The sequence below is a fragment of the Cibotium barometz genome, chromosome 19, assembly GCF_041138505.1.
Source record: "Cibotium barometz isolate CiBa-2024 chromosome 19, ASM4113850v1, whole genome shotgun sequence".
NCBI lineage: Eukaryota > Viridiplantae > Streptophyta > Polypodiopsida > Cyatheales > Cibotiaceae > Cibotium > Cibotium barometz.
In genome coordinates, this window is record NC_141064.1 from 39,912,661 (window position 1) to 39,932,691 (window position 20,031).

The window sequence follows — 20,031 nt, forward strand, 5'->3', positions numbered from 1 at the left end:
GATAAAATCATACATCTTCATCAGAGGAGAAAAGAGAACATAGAAAGAAAAGAGCTTCATCCAAGGAACCTACAATTCTTACAAACCACGTTTAATCTCTCTTTCTCTCTCTCACTCATGAAATAATTAAATCATATAAGGAAAACAATTAGAGAATTAATACTCCCTGTAGACGTTTGCATGTCTTAGCCTGTCTTGACTCCCTGTATACAAGTACGGGCCTGCAACTTGCAGCCACCACTGTATCTCTCTGGTTTTTCGTCAGAATATAGTCGAGTTGGTACTTAAAATTACGGGAATAGGCCTGTTCTACAACTTAACGTGGGCCATTTTGCTAAATTCAACCGTATGCAAAAACTGACCTTTTGGGATCTCCTATCATAAAGATGCTATTTTTATCACAAATTTATTTTCTTTATATTTTTCTAATTGTTTAGAGATATTCATATACTCTCATCTCTAACTATAATTTTTATTGAATAAATATAATTAAATTCTCAAGAAAGTTCACTCACATAACAGTCCTCCCGATTAAGAAAGCAATTGTTCTCAGTTGCGTAGCTTGCAAAACCTGGCCTAGAAATTTCACAAAAGAAAAGTCCAACAAACCAGCAGGGTTGTACACATGGTACATTAGATCATACATTACCAATAAAATGTGTTTGGCAAGTCCTACCAAAACCATCAATAACAAAGTATGCATATTGTTTAATATATTTCTTTTTTTCTTCAAAAAAATAATAACAGTTGATAAGAAGCATACCCGTCACATAACAAAAGCCCAATATTGTTGTTAAGATATCAACCATCTCGATCCATTGTCTTATATTCATGCCATATTCACCTTGGCTAATGAGCAACACATTTTCACACTCTCTCCAACTATACTAGTTGTCCACCATCACACAATGTTAGCAGCTCACAACTACTAACACCGACAGCAATCATGAGTACTAACCCGTACTCAAGTCCAATTTTCTCTAAGCCATGGGCATCCCTAATGACCCCAGAGGATGATCAAACACATCAGATCAGTGCCCCTCTCCCGAGAAAACAAATGTCATCGAGTGTGGCTGAGAAAACCCTTCTCGGTAATTACTCACACCATATCAATACCATCACATCCCAGCCATTTTCAGCTTACGAGCACAAACCCATCAATCTCACCAACCTGCACAAGGTTGTCCATTCAAACACACTACAAGTTAGCAACACATGCTAAAAGTCCACGACAGCACATAAGTAATAAATCCAATACTTAGTTCTAGCTATCCCTAATTTCATATGTCCTACACATGGAATATTTGGAATCACCTAAGTGTCACGCTACAAACATAGTGGTAATAAGGTGCCCCCAATTAACCACATAAAGATGGATGGACAAACCATGACATCCCTCTTGCCCGGGATAGCAACTGTCCTCAGTTGCATCATATCAATTGGCCCGTGTTTGAAAGTAAGATTGGGTGAGGTTGGGCTAGGTGGGACAAAACTGTTCAGGTTTCCATTTAAGAATTGATAAATAGAGTATAACTGTTCTCCATTGTTGTGGTGTGATTGAGATTATTTGTCACAAAACAACTTAACACTCTAAGAGATGTGAATCGTTATGGTTTCTATGAATAAGCAATATAATCATATAACAATGAAAGATAAATTGATTATGGATACAAGATAATAGATACTAACCTTGAGTGAGTGTTGAAAAGTTATTTGAGAGGATGTGAGATTATAAATAAACAATAGATAGAAATGACTTTTCAATACATTGAAAGTTTAAATACAAATACAAATATGAATGACTAGCAACAATTCTAACAATCTTGATTAATAAAATGAAAACTTGAATTTAACTATTTAATAATAACTCACTCTTATGAATGAAAAATAACAAAATTCAAGACATAAAAGAAAGATAGATCAAGTTAAACCGAACAAAATAAACTTGTACAAAATGTAAGCCATAATTTCATTGAGGTTTGTATAAATACCTTTATAAGATATTTATAGCAAGAATCTCTTAAATTTGAGGAAAGCAATCCTTAGGTTTGAAATGGCTCAAATCAACAAGTCTAAATATATGTGCTTACCTTAATGTCAAAGGAGATGATGATGAAAAGATTAATTCCTTACATAGATTCGGTTGCAATGATGTTCTGCAAAATAGCAAAAGCACTATAGTCTAATTATTAATAGGTTAGTCCATAACCCACATCTTTCATTTTCTTTTCCTAAGCATGTGAAAAGATCTTGTACTTGGCATGTAGCTCTGATACCACTGTTTACAGGACCTTTTCTCCAAGTATAAGATTTCAACAAATTTTACAAATTCTGTTAAATAAGTTAACTACAAGTTAATACATCAACCTTAGAAGAAGAATTAAATGGAAAACTTAAACAAGTTGATGTATTAACTACAAGTTAATACATCAACCTTAGAAGAAGAATTAAATGAAAAACTTAAACAAACGAAAAAATATTTATGAACACAAGACAAAAGCATTGGGTCCAATCTACCCCCCATATGTAAGACCCGCGGTCTCACATATGAGTATTTCAATGATTTATTAAGGTATGAAGTAATTTGATACAATCATACATCTTCTCATCAAAGGATAAAAGATAACATAGAAAGAAAAGAGAGCTTCATCCAAGGAACCTACAATTCTTACAAACCATGTTTAATCTCTCTCTCTCTCTCTCTCTCTCTCTCTCTCTCTCTCTCTCTCTCTCTCTCTCTCTCTCTCTCATGAAATAATTAAACCATATAAGGAAAACAATAAGAGAATTAATACTCCCTGTAGACGTTTGCCTGTCTCATCCTATCTTGACTCCTTGTATACAAGTACAGGCCTGCAACTTGTAGCCATTGTATCTCTCTGGTTTTTGTTCAGAATATAGTCACGTTGGTTCTTAAAATTATGGGAATAGGCCTGTTCTACAACTTCGCGTGAGCCATTTTGCTAAATTCAACCTTATGCAAAAACCAACCTACTTTTTTGGAATCTCTATCATAAAGATGGTATTTTTATCATAAATTTATTTTCTTTATATTTTTCTAATTGTTTAGAGATATTCATATACTCTCATCTCTAACTATAATTTTTATTGAATAAATATAATTAAATTCTCAAAAAAGTTCACCCACAAGCATTCGCTTTTCTTCATAGGAACAACCTTTAGAAGAATATATATATATATATATATATATATATATATATATATATATATATATATATATATTTCTCACCATAAGGTTTTCAAACTTACAATTTTTTATGTGAGCCACAAAGATTCTTTACTTGTCTCTCTCTTTCTCCTCTTGATTACCCTAATGCTTAAAATGCAAGTGCAAAACCTCTCATGTTTTCATGACCATCCATCTCCTTTCTTGTGTTAGCAGTCCTTCTTTTTGAGACCACTTAGCAAGTGTAGAAGAGAGATCGAATGTAAACTATCAACCTAGACCAATGCAAGTTTAATCTATTCACCTTGCCAAGTCTAGCCAACCTGGCATGTTGAGAAACATGGACCAAGGCTAGGCTTAAGCTAAGGTGGATTAAAGCAAATGCTAAACATGATTAAAACATGGAACAAGGCTAGGCTTAAGCTAAGGTGGATTAAAGCAAATGCTAAACATGATTAAAACATGAACAAGAGTAAAGAATAACTAAAAAGAGATGGACAAGAAATGCAACCAAATGGACTTACTTGATATTGCTTGAGATGAGTTTATTGTGTTTACATTTCTTGTTGAAGGCCCCCTTTTATATGAGGTGGCTACTAAGTTGAGAGCTCATGTGGGATAAATTACCTTTGATGATGTGGCAACTTGCTAGATGACCTTGTACCTTACTCACTCCCAACCTCTTCCTTGTGCTCTTTGGCACCACATTTCTCAACATGTAGTTGCTTATATAGTATGCAATACTTCGTACTCTAATTTTATGACCAGATTTTCACTTCGGTCATATTTTGGCCTCTGTTTGGCCACTGCAAGGTGTTTTCGGCCATTTCTAGGAATTTTCAGTTTGCAATTATTTCTGTCCGAACACTAGTTATTGCAGTGTAGCAGTGCATTTTGGGTGTCCAGACAATGATTACACATGTATTGCTGATTATGGATGTATGTACATGTACAATGGTCATGTGCTATGACATAAAAATTGTGTAGGAGTACCGCTACGGGAGCTACATCACATATTGTTGTGTTGTAAGTTGCATATAGAAATTGTTTGTTTATAGATTTTTGGTTATTATATGCAAAGATACCTGACAACATCAACTAAATTGTCAGTGAGAAGATTGACAAGGAAAATTTCCATGCATGAAAGTTTAGAATTTCAATTTCCTATAAAAAAAGGATTTTGGGACTATGCCGAAAAAGAGACAATGAGGAGTCTCCAAAATTACCTGAAGAGAACATAACTCCAGCAAAGATAAAGGTGTTCAAAGATTGGAACCAGGGTGCAAGGAAAGTCATATATTGGCTTTCAATCAATGTAACATACACTATGATAGGGCATATATAAGATGCCCTATGATAGTGTATATGTTGGAGTGTTGGCATATACAGGATGCCAACAGTTGCATAGCAAAACCTGATGAAGGTATTCCATACAAACATAAAGGCAAGGAAGTTGCAGCTAAAATACAGTGGAGAAGAAGATGATGGCTCAGTGGAAGATGATGACTTAGTGAGTGTCTATGTGAATGAGCTTGTTGGACAAAGAATATAAGCCATTCAAGACCTCTATTACTATAAGAGATAATGTTCCCAACTTTCAAGATTTATTGTCTATGTTAATCATAGAGAAGAGAAGTCTTTGGGTGAAGACTCTTCCTCCCAAAGCAAGTACACTTCAGAACAAACCTTCTTCTCAAATTCAGGTAGAGGTAGAGGTTGCGGTGGAGGCCAAGGTGGTGGACGTTTTGGAAATTAGAATTATGGACAGTAGCAATCTAATGATTCACAACAGCAGCGCAACAAACACACACAGGTGGAAGAGGCTAGTCTCAAGGCAAGGGGAGCCATAGAGGCCGAGGCAATTGACAAAGACAGCGATCAACATCAGGTTCAAAGGATTGCTTTTATTGTGGCAAAACAGGTCACTTTGTAACAGGTCACTTTGTAGCAGAATATCGTAAGAAGCAAAGTGACATAAAAAGTGATAGGTTGCAGCAAAACAATCATGCATCTTCAAGCAAGCAAAGCTAAAGATAGATGTGAGCAGTCATTTGTTATGCAACACATGTTGAATTTAGTCATTGCATATGTATTCACAAATGGTGATGATCAATGATATGTGGATTTGGGAGCCTCTAACCACATGACCTATCATGGTGTGGTTTATAAACGTAAAAAATTTAAAAAAAATAGGTTATGTAGAGATAAATGACACGGCTCATCCTATTATTACTAACATTGGGAATGTGTCATTAGCAATGCATGATGGAAAGATGAGATACTTTGCTGATGTACACAGAATACAACACTAGCAAGGTGAACTTTCCATGAAGAAGAAGATGGGCTTTGTTAACGAATGCAGCACTAGCAATGTACAGGAGTACGAGACTGTGCAAAGCGTGATAGCAACTCAAAGTGAGTGTGGGAGTAAAAGCGCAAGAATGTCGGCATAAGTATGATATGAAATGAAAGTACAAGGGCAAGCCTTTTTATAGGCTTGGTTGAGCCTTATCTTTGGCTAAATTAAAGGCCTAAATCACAAGAGATAATATCTACCTAAAAGGTGCTGACATCAGTGCTTAGCTAAAGGCTTAAGAAGGTGTTCCCATGTATACACACTTACTCATAAGAGTAGGTCTATACGAGGGTTATTTAGGAGGAACACATACACACACATAAAGGGTGGATGCAAGGTGGACTACGAAACCCAACAAACCTCCCTTCGGAGTCAGCGAGGTGTTATGTGGGTAGCCTTCATATTCACCATGATTTGGGCCCACGACTATACATGTGATATGATCATCCTAGTCTTACGATTCTATATCTAAAGATAAAGTATGCCAAGTCCTCCATTTTACATCTACAAAATGTGCATTTTATGGCCTTGCCTTTTCCCTTGCTCTTTGGAAAAGTGGTTTTAGAGAGGAAAGATTTCTCTAAATCAAGAACAACCACTTCTTCTTCCTGAAGTCTCATGTCTTCGTCGACGAGGATAGCTACCGTACTTTTGTATGGCATTTCATGGAACACGCGAAGTGAAGAAAGCATTTCTTTGTACTTCTTGATATCTTGTAGGCTAGAGAACAGCACAACTTTCTTGTCTTCCTCGTCAAGATGTGCATTTAATGCACCAAGTTGTTGTAGGAGAGAGCCGATGTTGCTAAGATATTCTTGAAGAGTTTGATGCCCTTTCATTTCCATATTGTAATATTTTTGCTTGAGAAAAACTTCAAAATTATTAATTTTGGTATCAAATAGATTCTCAAGCTTATCCCATGCCTCTTTTGTTGTTTTATCCAAATCAAGATGATGGATAAGATTATTTGCAATACCAAGGACAATATAAGCAAGTGCCTTATCATTACACTCATTCTAGAACTTTACCACCACCCACAAGTGACGATGATGTGTCTTCAGGTTTTTCTTCATTTCCTTTGACAATCCCCCTAGCCCCATCTCGCATGAGAAGAAGTCTTATGCTTGTCTACCAAGTAGAAAATTTGTTCTAGAGAACTTTTGCTGTGAGAAAATTTGTTCTAGAGAACTTTTGCTGTGAGAAAGAAGCTTTTCCCTTTGGAAGAATCCATGAGTGCTTAATGTATAGAATGAATTGTTGCTCTGCAGGTGATGAAAAGATAGCTGCAGCTTACAAGCTGATTTCCACAACGAATTCCAACAGCTAACTCCGATAACTGATTTCGGCAATTGATTTTGACAGCTGATTCCGATAGCTGATTCCGACTCCGATATCTAATTCCGACAGGTGATTTAGAAAAAGTAAACCTGACTAAAAAAGTAAACCTAGCCAAGAAAGTAAGCCCGACTAAGAAATTAAACCCGGATAGCTAACTCTGACATCTGATTCAGACAGCTGATTCAGAAAAATTGACTCCGATAGCTGATCCAGAAAGTTGACTCCGCAGATCTGGAGTGGATAAAAGCAGGTAGCCAAACAAGTAAATAGTAATGAGAAAAAGTATGACGACTGATTTAGACAGCGACTCCAACAGCTGATTCAGACAACTGACTCCAACACAGCTGATTCAGAAAGCTGACTCCGCAGATCTGCAGGGGACGAAAGTAGGTAGCCAAACACGCAAATAGTAACGAGCAAAAGTGTGTGCTGCAACAGTAGGCGAGCTGACATGGCAGTAGTGTAGAGCATAGATGACGTAGTAGTTATGCAGCGCCGACATCGAGCAATACGATTGCAGATCTAAGACGGCATAGATATGTACAGTTGGGAGATGGCACAAATGTTGCAAGTCATAGACAACAGTCGGATGGCAAGGTGCGCGACTGTCAAGGTGTGAAGGCGTGAAGTTGGCTTAGTGGGTGGCACAGTCGGGTGGTGTAGGCCTAGACCATGCAAGTGCTAATCAGCGCCAATGTGTTGTAGAGCAGCCAGGAAGGTGATGCAAGCATGCAGAGAAGAATGTGTATGTGCAGCCTTGGTGGGTAGAGGAGGATCCCCAAGCTCTGATACCATGTTTAAGCCTTGGATTTCACATGGTGCATAGGAGTAGGAGATTGTGCAAAGCTTGATAGCGACTCAAAGTGAGTGAGAGTAAAAGCGCAAGAATGATTGGCATGAGTACTTCTTTGATTGATATGAAATGAAAGCATAAGGGCCTTTTTATATACTTGGTTGAGCCTTATCTTTGGCTAAATTAAAGGCCTAAATCACATGAGATAATATCTACCTAAAAGGTGCTAACATCACTACTTAGCTAAAGGCTTAAGAAGGTGTTCCCATGTATACACACTTACTCAAGTAGGGCTATACGAGGCTTATTTAGGAGGAACACATACACACACACAAAGGGCGGCAGCAGACTACGAAACCCAACACAAAACTAGATGTCCTCCAAAGTCAATGTAGAAGTAGCTCCTAGGTTGGAATGAAAGCTCAAATATACGAGGGAAAGCTATCAAGCCCATCCTCGCAACAATTAAAGTGTGAATCCGGCGCTGAAGAGATCCACGAAATACGCTCGAAACTCTTGGCCAGAATGTCAAACGGACTTGGCACAAAAGAACCATCATGTAGACCAAGACTATGATATGTTGCAGGTGCATCTGAATGTCTAACCACATAATCATTCACCATACATATCAAGTGGCATGGAATGCACCCAAAGAGAAATGTCCTGGCTCCAAAGAACACAAGATCATGTCGACACCCGTGAAGACCAAATGAACACAACTCGTCGAGGGTGAGATCATGCAGGATCAAACGTGAACCAATACCCTGGTCCCATCATGTAGTGTCACTCGAACAATCGATGGCATGGTCCACTGCATCTATGTATGTATAAACATGATCCCAATTATGCAACATACCTTCTACTAGGTCAATCTCTCCAATAACTAGATCTAAGGAAAAACTTGAGTTAAATGAAAAGCTCTCTAGATCGGTATGCATCAATTTGCCTCTCTTAAGAGGCCTAACCTCAATAAAATCCATCCACACTACTCTCATACACACTACTGAACACCGAGCAATGGTAGGCTCCATTGGAATCGAAATGAGAAGCTCGACAACAACGGGAAGCGATTAGGCACTCCCTACCCAACAACATCGGATATGTTAATCCTTGTTAGAGTAAGGAACTTACCAATCGCCAAGGTCAAGCCAATCTGAAGAGCTTCACCCTCAAGTATGGAGAGCTGCTTTGATGCTGCACTTTTCCACTCTGATTACGGCTATTGCACCACACTGATTGGCGCATCGGTGTGACAACACTTTGTGCAGACCATGGGTCATAGCCACCATCACAACTATGTTGCGCCTTGTGCTGCTTGCCTTTCTACTTTCTATGGATCTTGACGAACAACAATGATCAGACTGGTATGTTGATTCACTTACAAGGCCAACGCATGCCTTCAATTTTGAGCAGAATTGCAAAGATTTGCCCTAATAGGTGCAAATCTAAGCATTCTTTTGTATGGACTCAGTTTTTCTTCTTTTTAGGAATCACTATCACCTCTATACACACACATGTACTTATATCCAGCTTAGCAGCTTTAAAAAACACTGCCCATCAAGGATGAGGGCTATTTGAGGTCAAGTAAAGATGCTGTTACATTTGTGAAGATCAGGACAAGCAGAAATGGTAGTGCTAGAGGAGTTGTAAATTGAAGCAAGAATCCAATATTGGTATAGGACAAGATGCTGTGTATGCTCGAAGTTCAGAACTTACTGAAACGATCCACAATGGTAAAATACTGAGTGTTACGAGATCCGGTGGATGTTGGTAGAGGCCCTATTTGCTCTATGTGGATGCTAAGGTGTACCATTGCCTAATTTAATCCTTAACCGTATTAAAGTACTTGTTAATTTTAATGCTGTAACGTTTTCCACCTGCATTTCCATTAGTGTATGAACCACACTCTCTTTCATATTTTGCAATGCAGAATAAAATTTGCCCATAAATTTACGGCAATCAAATGTGTAGTTAATAAGCTTACCTTAGAAGCTGTTTTCATGCCAAATCTGTACAGTTAGTTACATACTGCACATGCTAACATGAGAGATCACAATTGTGAATTGCTTTGTGCTATCAGATGAGGCTATAAACTACATTCCTTTTCACACTTGGTCCTTGGGATTCTTGAGTAGGAGATGTCCTACTTTTATGGTGTCTAGCTTAGCCAGCCACCTAAGCTCATCCATGGCTATATTTGTCAAACTCAAAGTCAATGTATCACTAGGACTTGAGCCCCTTAGGAAAGACAGAATGGCCTTCTATATGTGCACTAAGTTCTGGCAATAGACCTGCAACTACACATTATACCATAGGCTTGGGCAGTGTGCAATGGGACTTCAATTTAGTGTTACATGAAGTCATCCTCACTAGCAGCGACAGGTCTCAATAAAAAGATTTGGGAGGAACAACATATTAGTAAATTACTAGTGAACTTCCACACAGAGCATGTACATGTCAACAAATTTTACTTAACTTTGTTGATGGCATGGATTCTTAATATGATTCTTGCACCACCCACCAACAGCACTATTTTACCACCTCAAATTGCAAAAAAAAAAAAAAAACAATCATCCAGGGTACACACAGATCCATGCTACTCAACTTCATGCTGACGATGATGCCATGCAGTGCCCAAGCATGGAAAAAGCACGGGCAGCAAAATAAAGCCGGATTCGCAATAGGCACTTGGAACTTCAACTTTGCCCCCTCACATTTGAAAGTGAACAGTTGTCTGAATCAATTTGACATTGTCTCGGTCACAAGCGTGTACTACCTAACTGCAATGGAGCACAACCCCTTCCTCACATTCATGTAGCATGCATTAGATAAAGGTAGATGTATCTAAGAAATAGCTTGTGTGAGCTTGATGACATCTATTATGAAAATGAGGATAGAAGAAGCCACATAACAACTGTGGCTACATCATACATGCATATTGACTCTCCTCAAACTGTGTCAGTAGGAAACATCAACATTGAGGTATATAGTGAGACTACTCCCATTGATTAGAATGCCATCTAAGAGTTGCCCAAAACTTCCTGATTCCTAGTAAATTCCATGAAAACCCATAAGAGACGTTATGCTGTACGTCTCTTTTAGAGACACATTGAGCTAACCCCTTACAGCAGCCATCATTCATGCATGTGTGCATTCAAGCATGTTGTATTTACCACCATATCAAACAACTGAGGTCCCCATTCAAAAAAGCCATTTAACTAGATGATGTATTTACCACCAACATCTAAGCAGATGTGAGGTTGTCCACAAGGAAAGCCTTCGAATCAGGCGTCGTAAACAAAATAAAGACCAAGATGGTTACCGAAGAATGAAAAGAAGTAAAAGAACTCCAGCTTACAAAATGTGATTCTCCAAAAATGATTGAATAAAAAATCATAATTAAAGAATTTTTGCAAATGGAAGCATCCAAACCATACATACATATTATTTCAAAGAACCGTTACAAATCCCTTAAGAGTTCCCAGATACATGTAAATTTTCATAACTATAGAGTAGTGAGATGTAATTATCATCGAGTTATAAGGCCAATAACCGGTTGCTTCTAGGGGTGTATGTAGCAAATCTGCCCACATTTCAAAAGCCACACTTCAAAATATCAAAGAGTTTGTCAATCAACAGCAGATCTTGCACTACAAGAATGCTGCCCTAGGAAGGTGTTAAAGGACACCATAAGTAGAATAAAGCAATCTCTGCATAAACAGTAAAAAGCTCCCAACAAAGGTCATATGACCTTCAGACCAAAATGAGCAGTCTTTGGCATGCAGCATGACTACTATCATCATTTTCATAACCCCATGCACGAGTACGAGAATTTCAAACACCAACAATCCCAACCCGTTCCACCAAATCGATTTGTTGTGCAATGCGGTTGAGCTGACCCTTTACACTCATGTCGATGAGGCGTGACCCATCCTTACCATACCTGACGATGAACCCTGCGACGACGGAGGCATCCACAACATTCTTCATCCTGACATTCTTGGCACCAGACATGCTCTGGACCTTTTTGGCAATCTGTGCAAGCTGGGCAGTGTTGATCTTGACAGCGGATGTGACAATGGCGACCTCGGTGTCGGTGATCTCATTGTAAAGCTCCTCAAACTCCTTGGCAATGTCCTTGAGGATGGTTGTTCTCCTCCTGTCCACAATCAGGTTGAGGAGGTTAAGAGTGTACGGCACAAAGCCGGCTTCATCAGACAGGCTTTTGAGGACGCTTTTCTTGTCTTCCTCTTTGACAGTGGGGTTGGTGAGGAAGTCATGGAGCTGTTTGTCCTGCAGGAAGCTGCCCAGCTTCTCTACGTCTGCATTGATGGCCTCCAGGACCTTCAGCGACCGCCCAATTTCCGCCAATGCTGCGGCATAGCGGCCAGCTGCATTATTCCGCATCACAATGAGGGTTCTTTGGGCTTTACTGCTGCTGCTCGCACGGCCATGGGCTATGGTGGGCACCGTCAGGGCCACTTGATTTGAGCCTCTGTAAATGCTCCGAAGAGGGTTAAGGCTTGAGGAAGGCGTGCAGGAAAGCGCTCTGAAGGACGGGCGGCTAGATAAGTGACATGGGCGAAGAGGTACCGAAGATACCGAGCTTTGGAAACCCAATTGGGGCTGCAACGCCTCCATAGCCCGGTAGCAAATCAAAGTTTTCCTAATAACATTGGAATGCTCAACCAAAATTTGGAATGTGATCATATCAGCGTATCTTTGGAGTATTTGGAAAAATAGAAATGCTATGGTTTTTCAAAATAAACAGGTTGATATGGTGCACGGACTGAGAATCTACTTCAAAGTTTTCCTAATAACATTGGAATGCTCAACCAAAATTTGGAATGTGATAAGATCAGCGTATCTTTGGAGTATTTGGAAAAATAGAAATGCTATGGTTTTTCAAAATAAACAGGTGGATATGGTGCAGGGACTGAGAAGCTGCTTGTTGGTGTTGTAGATTCGAAGTGTTCTTCAGGAAACTACTGTGATGCTGATGGCCGAGATTGAAGAACTCGATGAGCTGCTGGTAGACAAGATGGATGATGTGGACGATTAAGGAAACCGAAGCTGAACCGAAGCAGAATTGGTTCAAAAAAAAAAGAAAAGAAATCATTGCTACAGTCGCCCGAGATGAGGAACTGTCTAGATACATAGTGGACCTCATAGAGATGCAGGCTGCTCTCTAAGCTCTGAGTTAAGCTTCTCATTGTAAACAGCTTTATGGGTCTTTGTAATACTGTTTACTTTTATACTTTAATATAATTTCTAGCTTCGTTCTTTAAAAAAACAGAAATCAAAGTTTTCATTGTAAACACAATTTGATCTTGGCCATTGATGGTAATATCAAAGTTTGATCTTCTTTCATAAAAAAGCTTTCAATTTTTTTTAAAAATCTGAACAAGAGTAAATTTTTTTATATGCACAATTACTCAGTGTTTCATAATGCAATCTCACCTAAATGCCCTGATATGAGAATTACTATTTCTATGCAGATGAGGATGATATTAAAAGCGGACAATATTGTATGTCGGGCCTAATAGTCATGCAGAAAATTCGATCTCGTCGCATGGGTAAACATAATGAAAATTTGGCAAACCAGAGAAAGTCAAAAAATGAAGAAATCAATGAAGCTCGAGTTGAGTACGAAGAAGATGCAGAAAGAAGTCAGACAACAGCTTGCAAAGGAAGATGCAGAATTAGCTCAATTCATACTCTAAGGTTAAGAATTCCAAAAAGCTTTCAATTTTTCATGCATTTTTTCCTCAAAAAAATTTAGAATACATTTGAATTACACTCAACGTTTCATAAGTTGACTCACATAAGGCTCGAAGGTTTTTTTATACAGTTAATAAGAGGTACTAGGTTCAAAACCTGCTAGCTGTAGTTTAAAGAGAGGGAGAGCTTCAAACCCTAGTCAGCAAACACACACACACAAGAGAGAGCAAGACACAAGAGAGAGATGGATAGCTAAATTTTCTTCTTTCTTCTTCTTCTCTACTCAACCAACATAACATAAAGATAAGAGTATACACTATATGCGTTAGTACTCAACTACTACAACATACAAGGGTCGGTCCATAATGTGAACCCGACTAAAATGAGCTGGCGTTATAACTATGCCAGTCTCTAGTAATCCAAAATGGCTATCACATAGCCTGTCATCCCACTGGCCGCATATCACCCATAATCTCACCAACCATGCCAGTGGTGTAGATGTGGAAGCTATCTCCCAAGCGGGTCATCAATGTCCGCCATAGCACTAGTTGAGCTCGATATCTCAATACTCCCCCTTGAGCTCAACTCCACACATTGCACTCCAAGTAAGCTCCTAAACTTGTAGAGCCTCTTTGTGCCCAATGCCTTCGTGAAGATGTCAGCCACCTGATCCTCTATGTTGACATATACCAGATCTACATCTCCTGCTATAGAACCTTCTCCCTCACAAAGTGATAATGCACCTCAATGTGCTTTGTTCTAGCATGATATATTGGGTTACTGGCCAACTGTATGCTACTCATGTTGTCACAATATATGACAACTGCCCAATCCACGGGCTCTCCCATGTCACCAAGTAGCTTTTGAAACCAAGCTACCTCACAAGCTGACATAGCAGCACCCCTATACTCTCTCTACCTCTGTACTCAACAAGGCAACTGTTGGCTGCTTCTTACTGCTCCAACTCAAAGCAACACTCCCAAATGAGAACATAAAACCACTGGTAGATCTCATGTCTGCAATACTACCAGCCCAATCAGTATTTGTGTACCCATGCAACTGTATCTCTATACCAGCCTCATATAGAAAAGTCCATAATCAACTGTGGACTTTATGTACCTGAGGATCCGTCTAGCCACATCCAAGTGTGGCTTCCTAGGGGCCTGCATAAACTGACTCACAAGTCCAACAACATAGCTCAAGTCTGGCCTCGTAATGGTCATATAGATCAAACTACCCACTATGCGCATGTATGTAGTGGGGTCCTCCAAAAGCTCACCCGTATCTGCGGAAAGCTTTGTGTTCTGCTCACTTTTTGCATAAATAAGGTATCTACATGTATATAGTGTTGGTATATAGTTGGGTTATTAGGATTATGTTATATAGTTGGTATATAGTTGGGTTATTAGGATTATGTTATATGTTGACAAAGATATAAAAAGATGTTTGGAGAGCCTTGAGATATTCATTTTGGATTTCAACAAATGGAGATCCAGAATGACAACAACAGCTCAAATGCCATAGTGGCTTTGCGAATGGAGCTTCTATTTTTGAAGTAGATTTGTCTACCCCACATGAGTTAATGGATGTTTGAGCTGCAAAACGCCTTGCTCAAGGTCTCCATTTGGACAGCCAAGCTCTAAATGTCTACAAACTATTGCGGTCATATATGCGAGTGCACTGAGAAAAATTAGGTTGCTTGTTTGCAAGGAGTACTTAGATTCCCTTTGGGATGAGATCTGTGGAAGTGGCAGCCAAAGGGGAGATACACTATGAGATGAGTTGACACATCATCTTCATCACGTTCTTGATAGTAGTGGTCGCATGGAGGCTAACCAACTAGACATGATTTCTTTCATGGAAAATTTACATGTTGAAATTGAAGAATGTCTAGGTGGATATAATAGGGAATGTAAAGAACAAGCTGATTCTCTAAAGAGCAAGTATGTACATTAGGCTTGGAGGTATTGAGTCTAAAGGTATCCGTTAATTGACTCAATGCTATTATGAAAAAGATGAGCCGTATGTTGGAAACCAGGGTAGTTGCCTAGAGATTTTGTGAGAGTAATGATGTTTTTGGTCAAGGGATAAATTGTATTGTAACTTTCTAGATTTGGCTCTCCATGGTCATATTTATGAATTCCCTATTTTCTCAAAGTCTTTATATCTCTCTTTCTATTTTATTCTCTCGCTCTTCTTTTTCTATCTCTCAACATGTTTTACATGTCTATGTTTCTCTCTCTCTCTCTCTCTCTCTCTCTCTCTCTCTCTCTCTCTCTCTCTCTCTTTGGAGATAGAAAGAGTTTTCACGTTATTAGTAGTATAAGGAGATGGGTTGTATATGTTAGACATACTTATCTGTTATAAATTTCTCTGATAATTACATCATGTTTGGTACTGTGCTGCAGAGTCTATCACTGAGAGTAGGGTCACATGTGTGATATATACATCCAAGATCATTCGTGAGGATAATGGCACTTGAAGTAGAATAAATATAATAAGGTAACATTATGTTGTTTGTTTCAAGTTAAGAATGTTTGTAAAAAGCAAATTAGTATTTGATTTTTTGTTTTTTGAAGGAGGTTGAAGATGGTTAGAAGTTGTATATACCTAAGTTTGAACCAAGTTTGTCAACTTCGAATTTTGGAGGTTGAAGATGGTTTGGAGTTGTATATATCTAAGTTTGAACCAAGGTTGTTGACTTCAAATTTTTGATGTAACACGCGTATCTCGCCGTAATTGTTTACGAATAAGGACTTGCATTCAAAAACAAACTACTGCTAATTTAATGGAGTACTTTAATGTAAATAAAATCAAAATATTTAGAAGGGTTGAAGACGAGAAGGAGCATAGAGAATTGTATACTAGAATCCACTTAGATCCGGGTAACAGAGCAACTCCCAATGCTATGGTCCTTCAAGAACCTTTCACAAAATGAACATCAAAATGTTCAGGCACATAGAGATATGGCATGAGGCCCTGTTTCGTTTGATTTAAATGAGCTATCTATAGATGAGATTAGTCCTATTGATATTTTTCAACCTATTTCCTATGTTGTTGGTGATGTGAAAGGTATTAAATCTGAATGTCACTCTGTAAGACATGTGTTTTCATTTCCTTAGAATGTTAAGCACCTAGCAACTATGGTGGTATGTTCTAGAGATTACACTCTTCACGCTTTAGGAGACCTTGCTTATAAGAGTCATTTTTGTGGTGCACTAATTTGGAAATATGAGGGGTCAAGAAAGCTTCGACAATATGTGGGAAAACATTGTTGTGCAAGTGGGAATATCACTTTACTGCCTTTGGAAAATTCTCCTCCTACATTGGTTGAGTTGTTACCTGGTAATGATAATGTAAGTAAGGAATATAGGAAGAATATATTCCCTTATAACAATGCCTTGGCATTCATTGCACTGGGTGCTCACTTGGATAATCAATTCACTAGGAACAAAAGGAGTATTTAATTTTCGAATCCATGGTACTACCTATCATCATGTTGGTTCTATAATACTTAATGAAACACGAGATGCAGCTCCTCAATTTGCCCAATTATATATGTATGATATGGATTATGAATTGTAGAATAGACTTCATGGGATGCCTTCTTTAAATCATAACGTGCTTAAAAGGTTGCAAACAATGATGTATGAACATAATCTGTATGCCTGTGTACATACAATGAGAGAAATGTTGCAGCCAAGTCCACATGAAGATTTGAGAATGCTCGATCAACCTTAAGGAAATACTTGGTTCCTACAAGAAGTGAGGTAGCTACTATCATGATGGGTCAAGGAGATGATTTTCATGTAGGTCATAGAGATATTTAAATAATATCTCACATAGGTGCTATAAAAATATTATCTAACTTGCATCGTTCATATATGCCTCTATTATATGTTCTTCTGTTTCTCCAAGGAGAGGATGGTTGGCATGTTTGAATTCCAGTCCATGGTAGGAATAGACAAGGCTCAAATGAGGAGACAAAGACTAACTCAACGGCAATATTATGCATATAGATTACAAATAAGGGAAAATACAAATGCTTGCCTTTTCCACGATGGTCGACTTTTGCAACAGTACATTGTTGATGCATATAATAGCATGGAAGAATCAAGATTAGTATGTATATGTAATAACTAGAAAGTGTTACATGCTAAAGTATACCAAGGGCTTACACGAATATGGTTAATATAAGCAATGGGGTCAATAGAGTCTCTGGGGGGCATTGCTGGACGCATGATAGTTCTACTATCTACATATACTGGGGGGCCTCGATATATGCATCAATTGTATCAGGATTCAATGGCAATTGTTAGGAAGATGGATAAACATGACCTATTTATTACCTTTACTTACAATCCTAAGTGGGATGAAATAAGCAATGCTCTGCTGGGTCAGGATACAAAAGATTGACCTGACTTGAGACGGCACGGGTCTTCTATGAGAAGCATAAGGATATGATTCACTTATTGGTAAAAAAAGCATTATTTGGAAGGATAGTGGGATGTGTTTCTATTATTGAATTTTAAAAAAAAGGCTTACCACATGCACATATATTATTGATATTTGAAAGTGGATGTAAACCGATTGAGATTGCTCACTATGATATGTTGGTATGTACTAAACTTCCTGATAAGGTGATGTTTCCTGAGTTGCATAACATAATCAGCCATGTTGTTCATGGACCATGTGGGGAATTAAATATGCACTCTCCTTGCATGGTTAACGGGAGTTGCAAACATCGTTATCCTTGAATGTTTTTTGAGAATACTATCAGATCACAATGGGTATCCAACTTACATGCAACAAGACGATGGTAGTTTCATCCAAGTAAAGGATCATAGGGTGGATAGTCAATGGGTTGTTCCATATAACCCTTTTCTCTTTATGAGATACAAAGCTATTTCTCGTTGTTTTCCCTCTTAATGGAATGGCAAGACAACAGTCGGGGGTAACGGACCAGACAGGCAATACCGTGGGAGACATGTAGCCACCCGCCAGAGCTTCTGGATTTGAACACCAACTCTAGTGTGTTCATGGGGACACTCAAAACACCGCTTGGCTTTGGAACTTCACACACTCATGCTCTGCTCTCACACCACCACATAACTCTCTCTCACACCACACACTCATGCTCTGCTCTCACACCACCACATAACTCTCTCTCACTCTCTCTCTCTCTCTCTCTCTCAAGTACATAACATGTTTCTTAAGACCACATAACTCTCTCTCACACCACACACTCATGCTCTGCTCTCACACCACCACATAACTCTCTCTCACTCTCTCTCTCTCTCTCTCTCTCTCTCTCTCTCTCAAGTACATAACATGTTTCTTAAGACAGAGATACAAGATTCCTATCCACAACACATTGCAGAGATTACACAGAGATGAAGGGAAAAGCAACATTGCTCTTGTATTACTTCCAGAACCAGTACAAGTTCACAGCTGAGCAACTGCTCAACACAAGACTAAAAACATGATCTTCCATAATCTTTAGTTGGCGCTCTCTCTCCTCGCGGTGCTTACCTTGTGCCATCCTTTTAAGCTCGGTCTTCTTGATCTTGGCAATGACTACTCACAACCCACCATCTTCACATGTGCAGTACCGAGGTGGTGCTCATGACATGGAAGGTGGTTAGAGTGATTTACAGCCCGCCATCTTCACACATGCAGTACCAAGGTGGTGCTCACGACATGGAAGGTGGTCAGACTGATCATACTGAGCGCTCTACCACACGCACTGAGCTCTTGGGCACCGCTAACTGAGCTATTGGACGTAACACCTGGCATGCCCGGTGTAGAGTTTCTACTTCGGAACTCACTTCCTTGATAAATTTTTCCTTAAACTGCACAAACACTTCTGGGGGAGTGTAGTGCGGGATGTATACATTATCAAAATATGTGGCATGCTTTTGCATCCTCTTTAGTTTTGTCACCTACTCTTCTAAACACCCAAGACCCTTACTATTGGTCTGCGGAGTTTGCAAGTCAAAAACTCTCACCACAGGTTAGAGTCTTACCTAGAATTTTCTTTTCTGCCATTAGAATGGGCCTCCACTCAACCTGTGTAGCCTCTTTGAAAGATCCCTGTCCCCGTCGCGCAACGAATTATGGGGTGCTAGCAGCAGAAGTAGCACTTCTTGCGCAGGGCAGGGTCCCTCACCCAGGGTCTCGCCCACGTATATCCGGACAAGAGACTAATCCCTTGGTTTTTCCAAAACCAAACCCGAAAAAACTTCTCGCGTCACCCGAAAAGCACGGGCAATTCCTCCAGGGTATTTTTACTCTAACGTAGTCATGAGTCTTAACTAACTGAACTGATCTGATCGAACCCGTAAGTCTGATAGTCAGATCAAGGAAAAGACTTGCACTTGGATCATAGAGACCAACGCTTTTTTTTCCTCATTGAGAGGCACAGCTGTTGATTCTTTTCCATAGAATAATTTTTACCCGAGATTTACTTCACCTACTGTACCTTAACAGAATTGAGTCTTATTTTAGGGATCCATAATCCCATCCAGTCCCGTGGGTTAGCCAACTGCCCAACCACTGTAGTGATGGGATCCATTTAAGAATTTGGTTAGGTTTTGTCACGGGTACTAGGGACAAAAGGAAAAGAGTTCCCAGGCC

At 39.1% G+C, this 20,031-nt stretch overlaps 1 protein-coding gene across 1 annotated transcript; it reads right to left on the bottom strand.

Annotated features, from left to right (window-relative positions):
- Positions 1-11,099: 11,099 nt before the first annotated feature.
- Positions 11,100-12,382, bottom strand: LOC147628578 (ATP synthase subunit delta, chloroplastic-like). The gene has a single exon (XM_086813779.1). The coding sequence runs from the start codon at positions 12,313-12,315 to the stop codon at positions 11,509-11,511; it is 807 nt and encodes a 268-aa protein (XP_086669905.1). The 5' UTR covers positions 12,316-12,382; the 3' UTR covers positions 11,100-11,508.
- Positions 12,383-20,031: the final 7,649 nt, after the last annotated feature.

Excerpts from the sequence above, each read along its gene's own strand:
- LOC147628578 (XM_086813779.1), bottom strand. The coding sequence starts at position 12,315 with ATGGAGGCGTTGCAGCCCCAATTGGGTTTCCAAAGCTCGGTATCTTCG.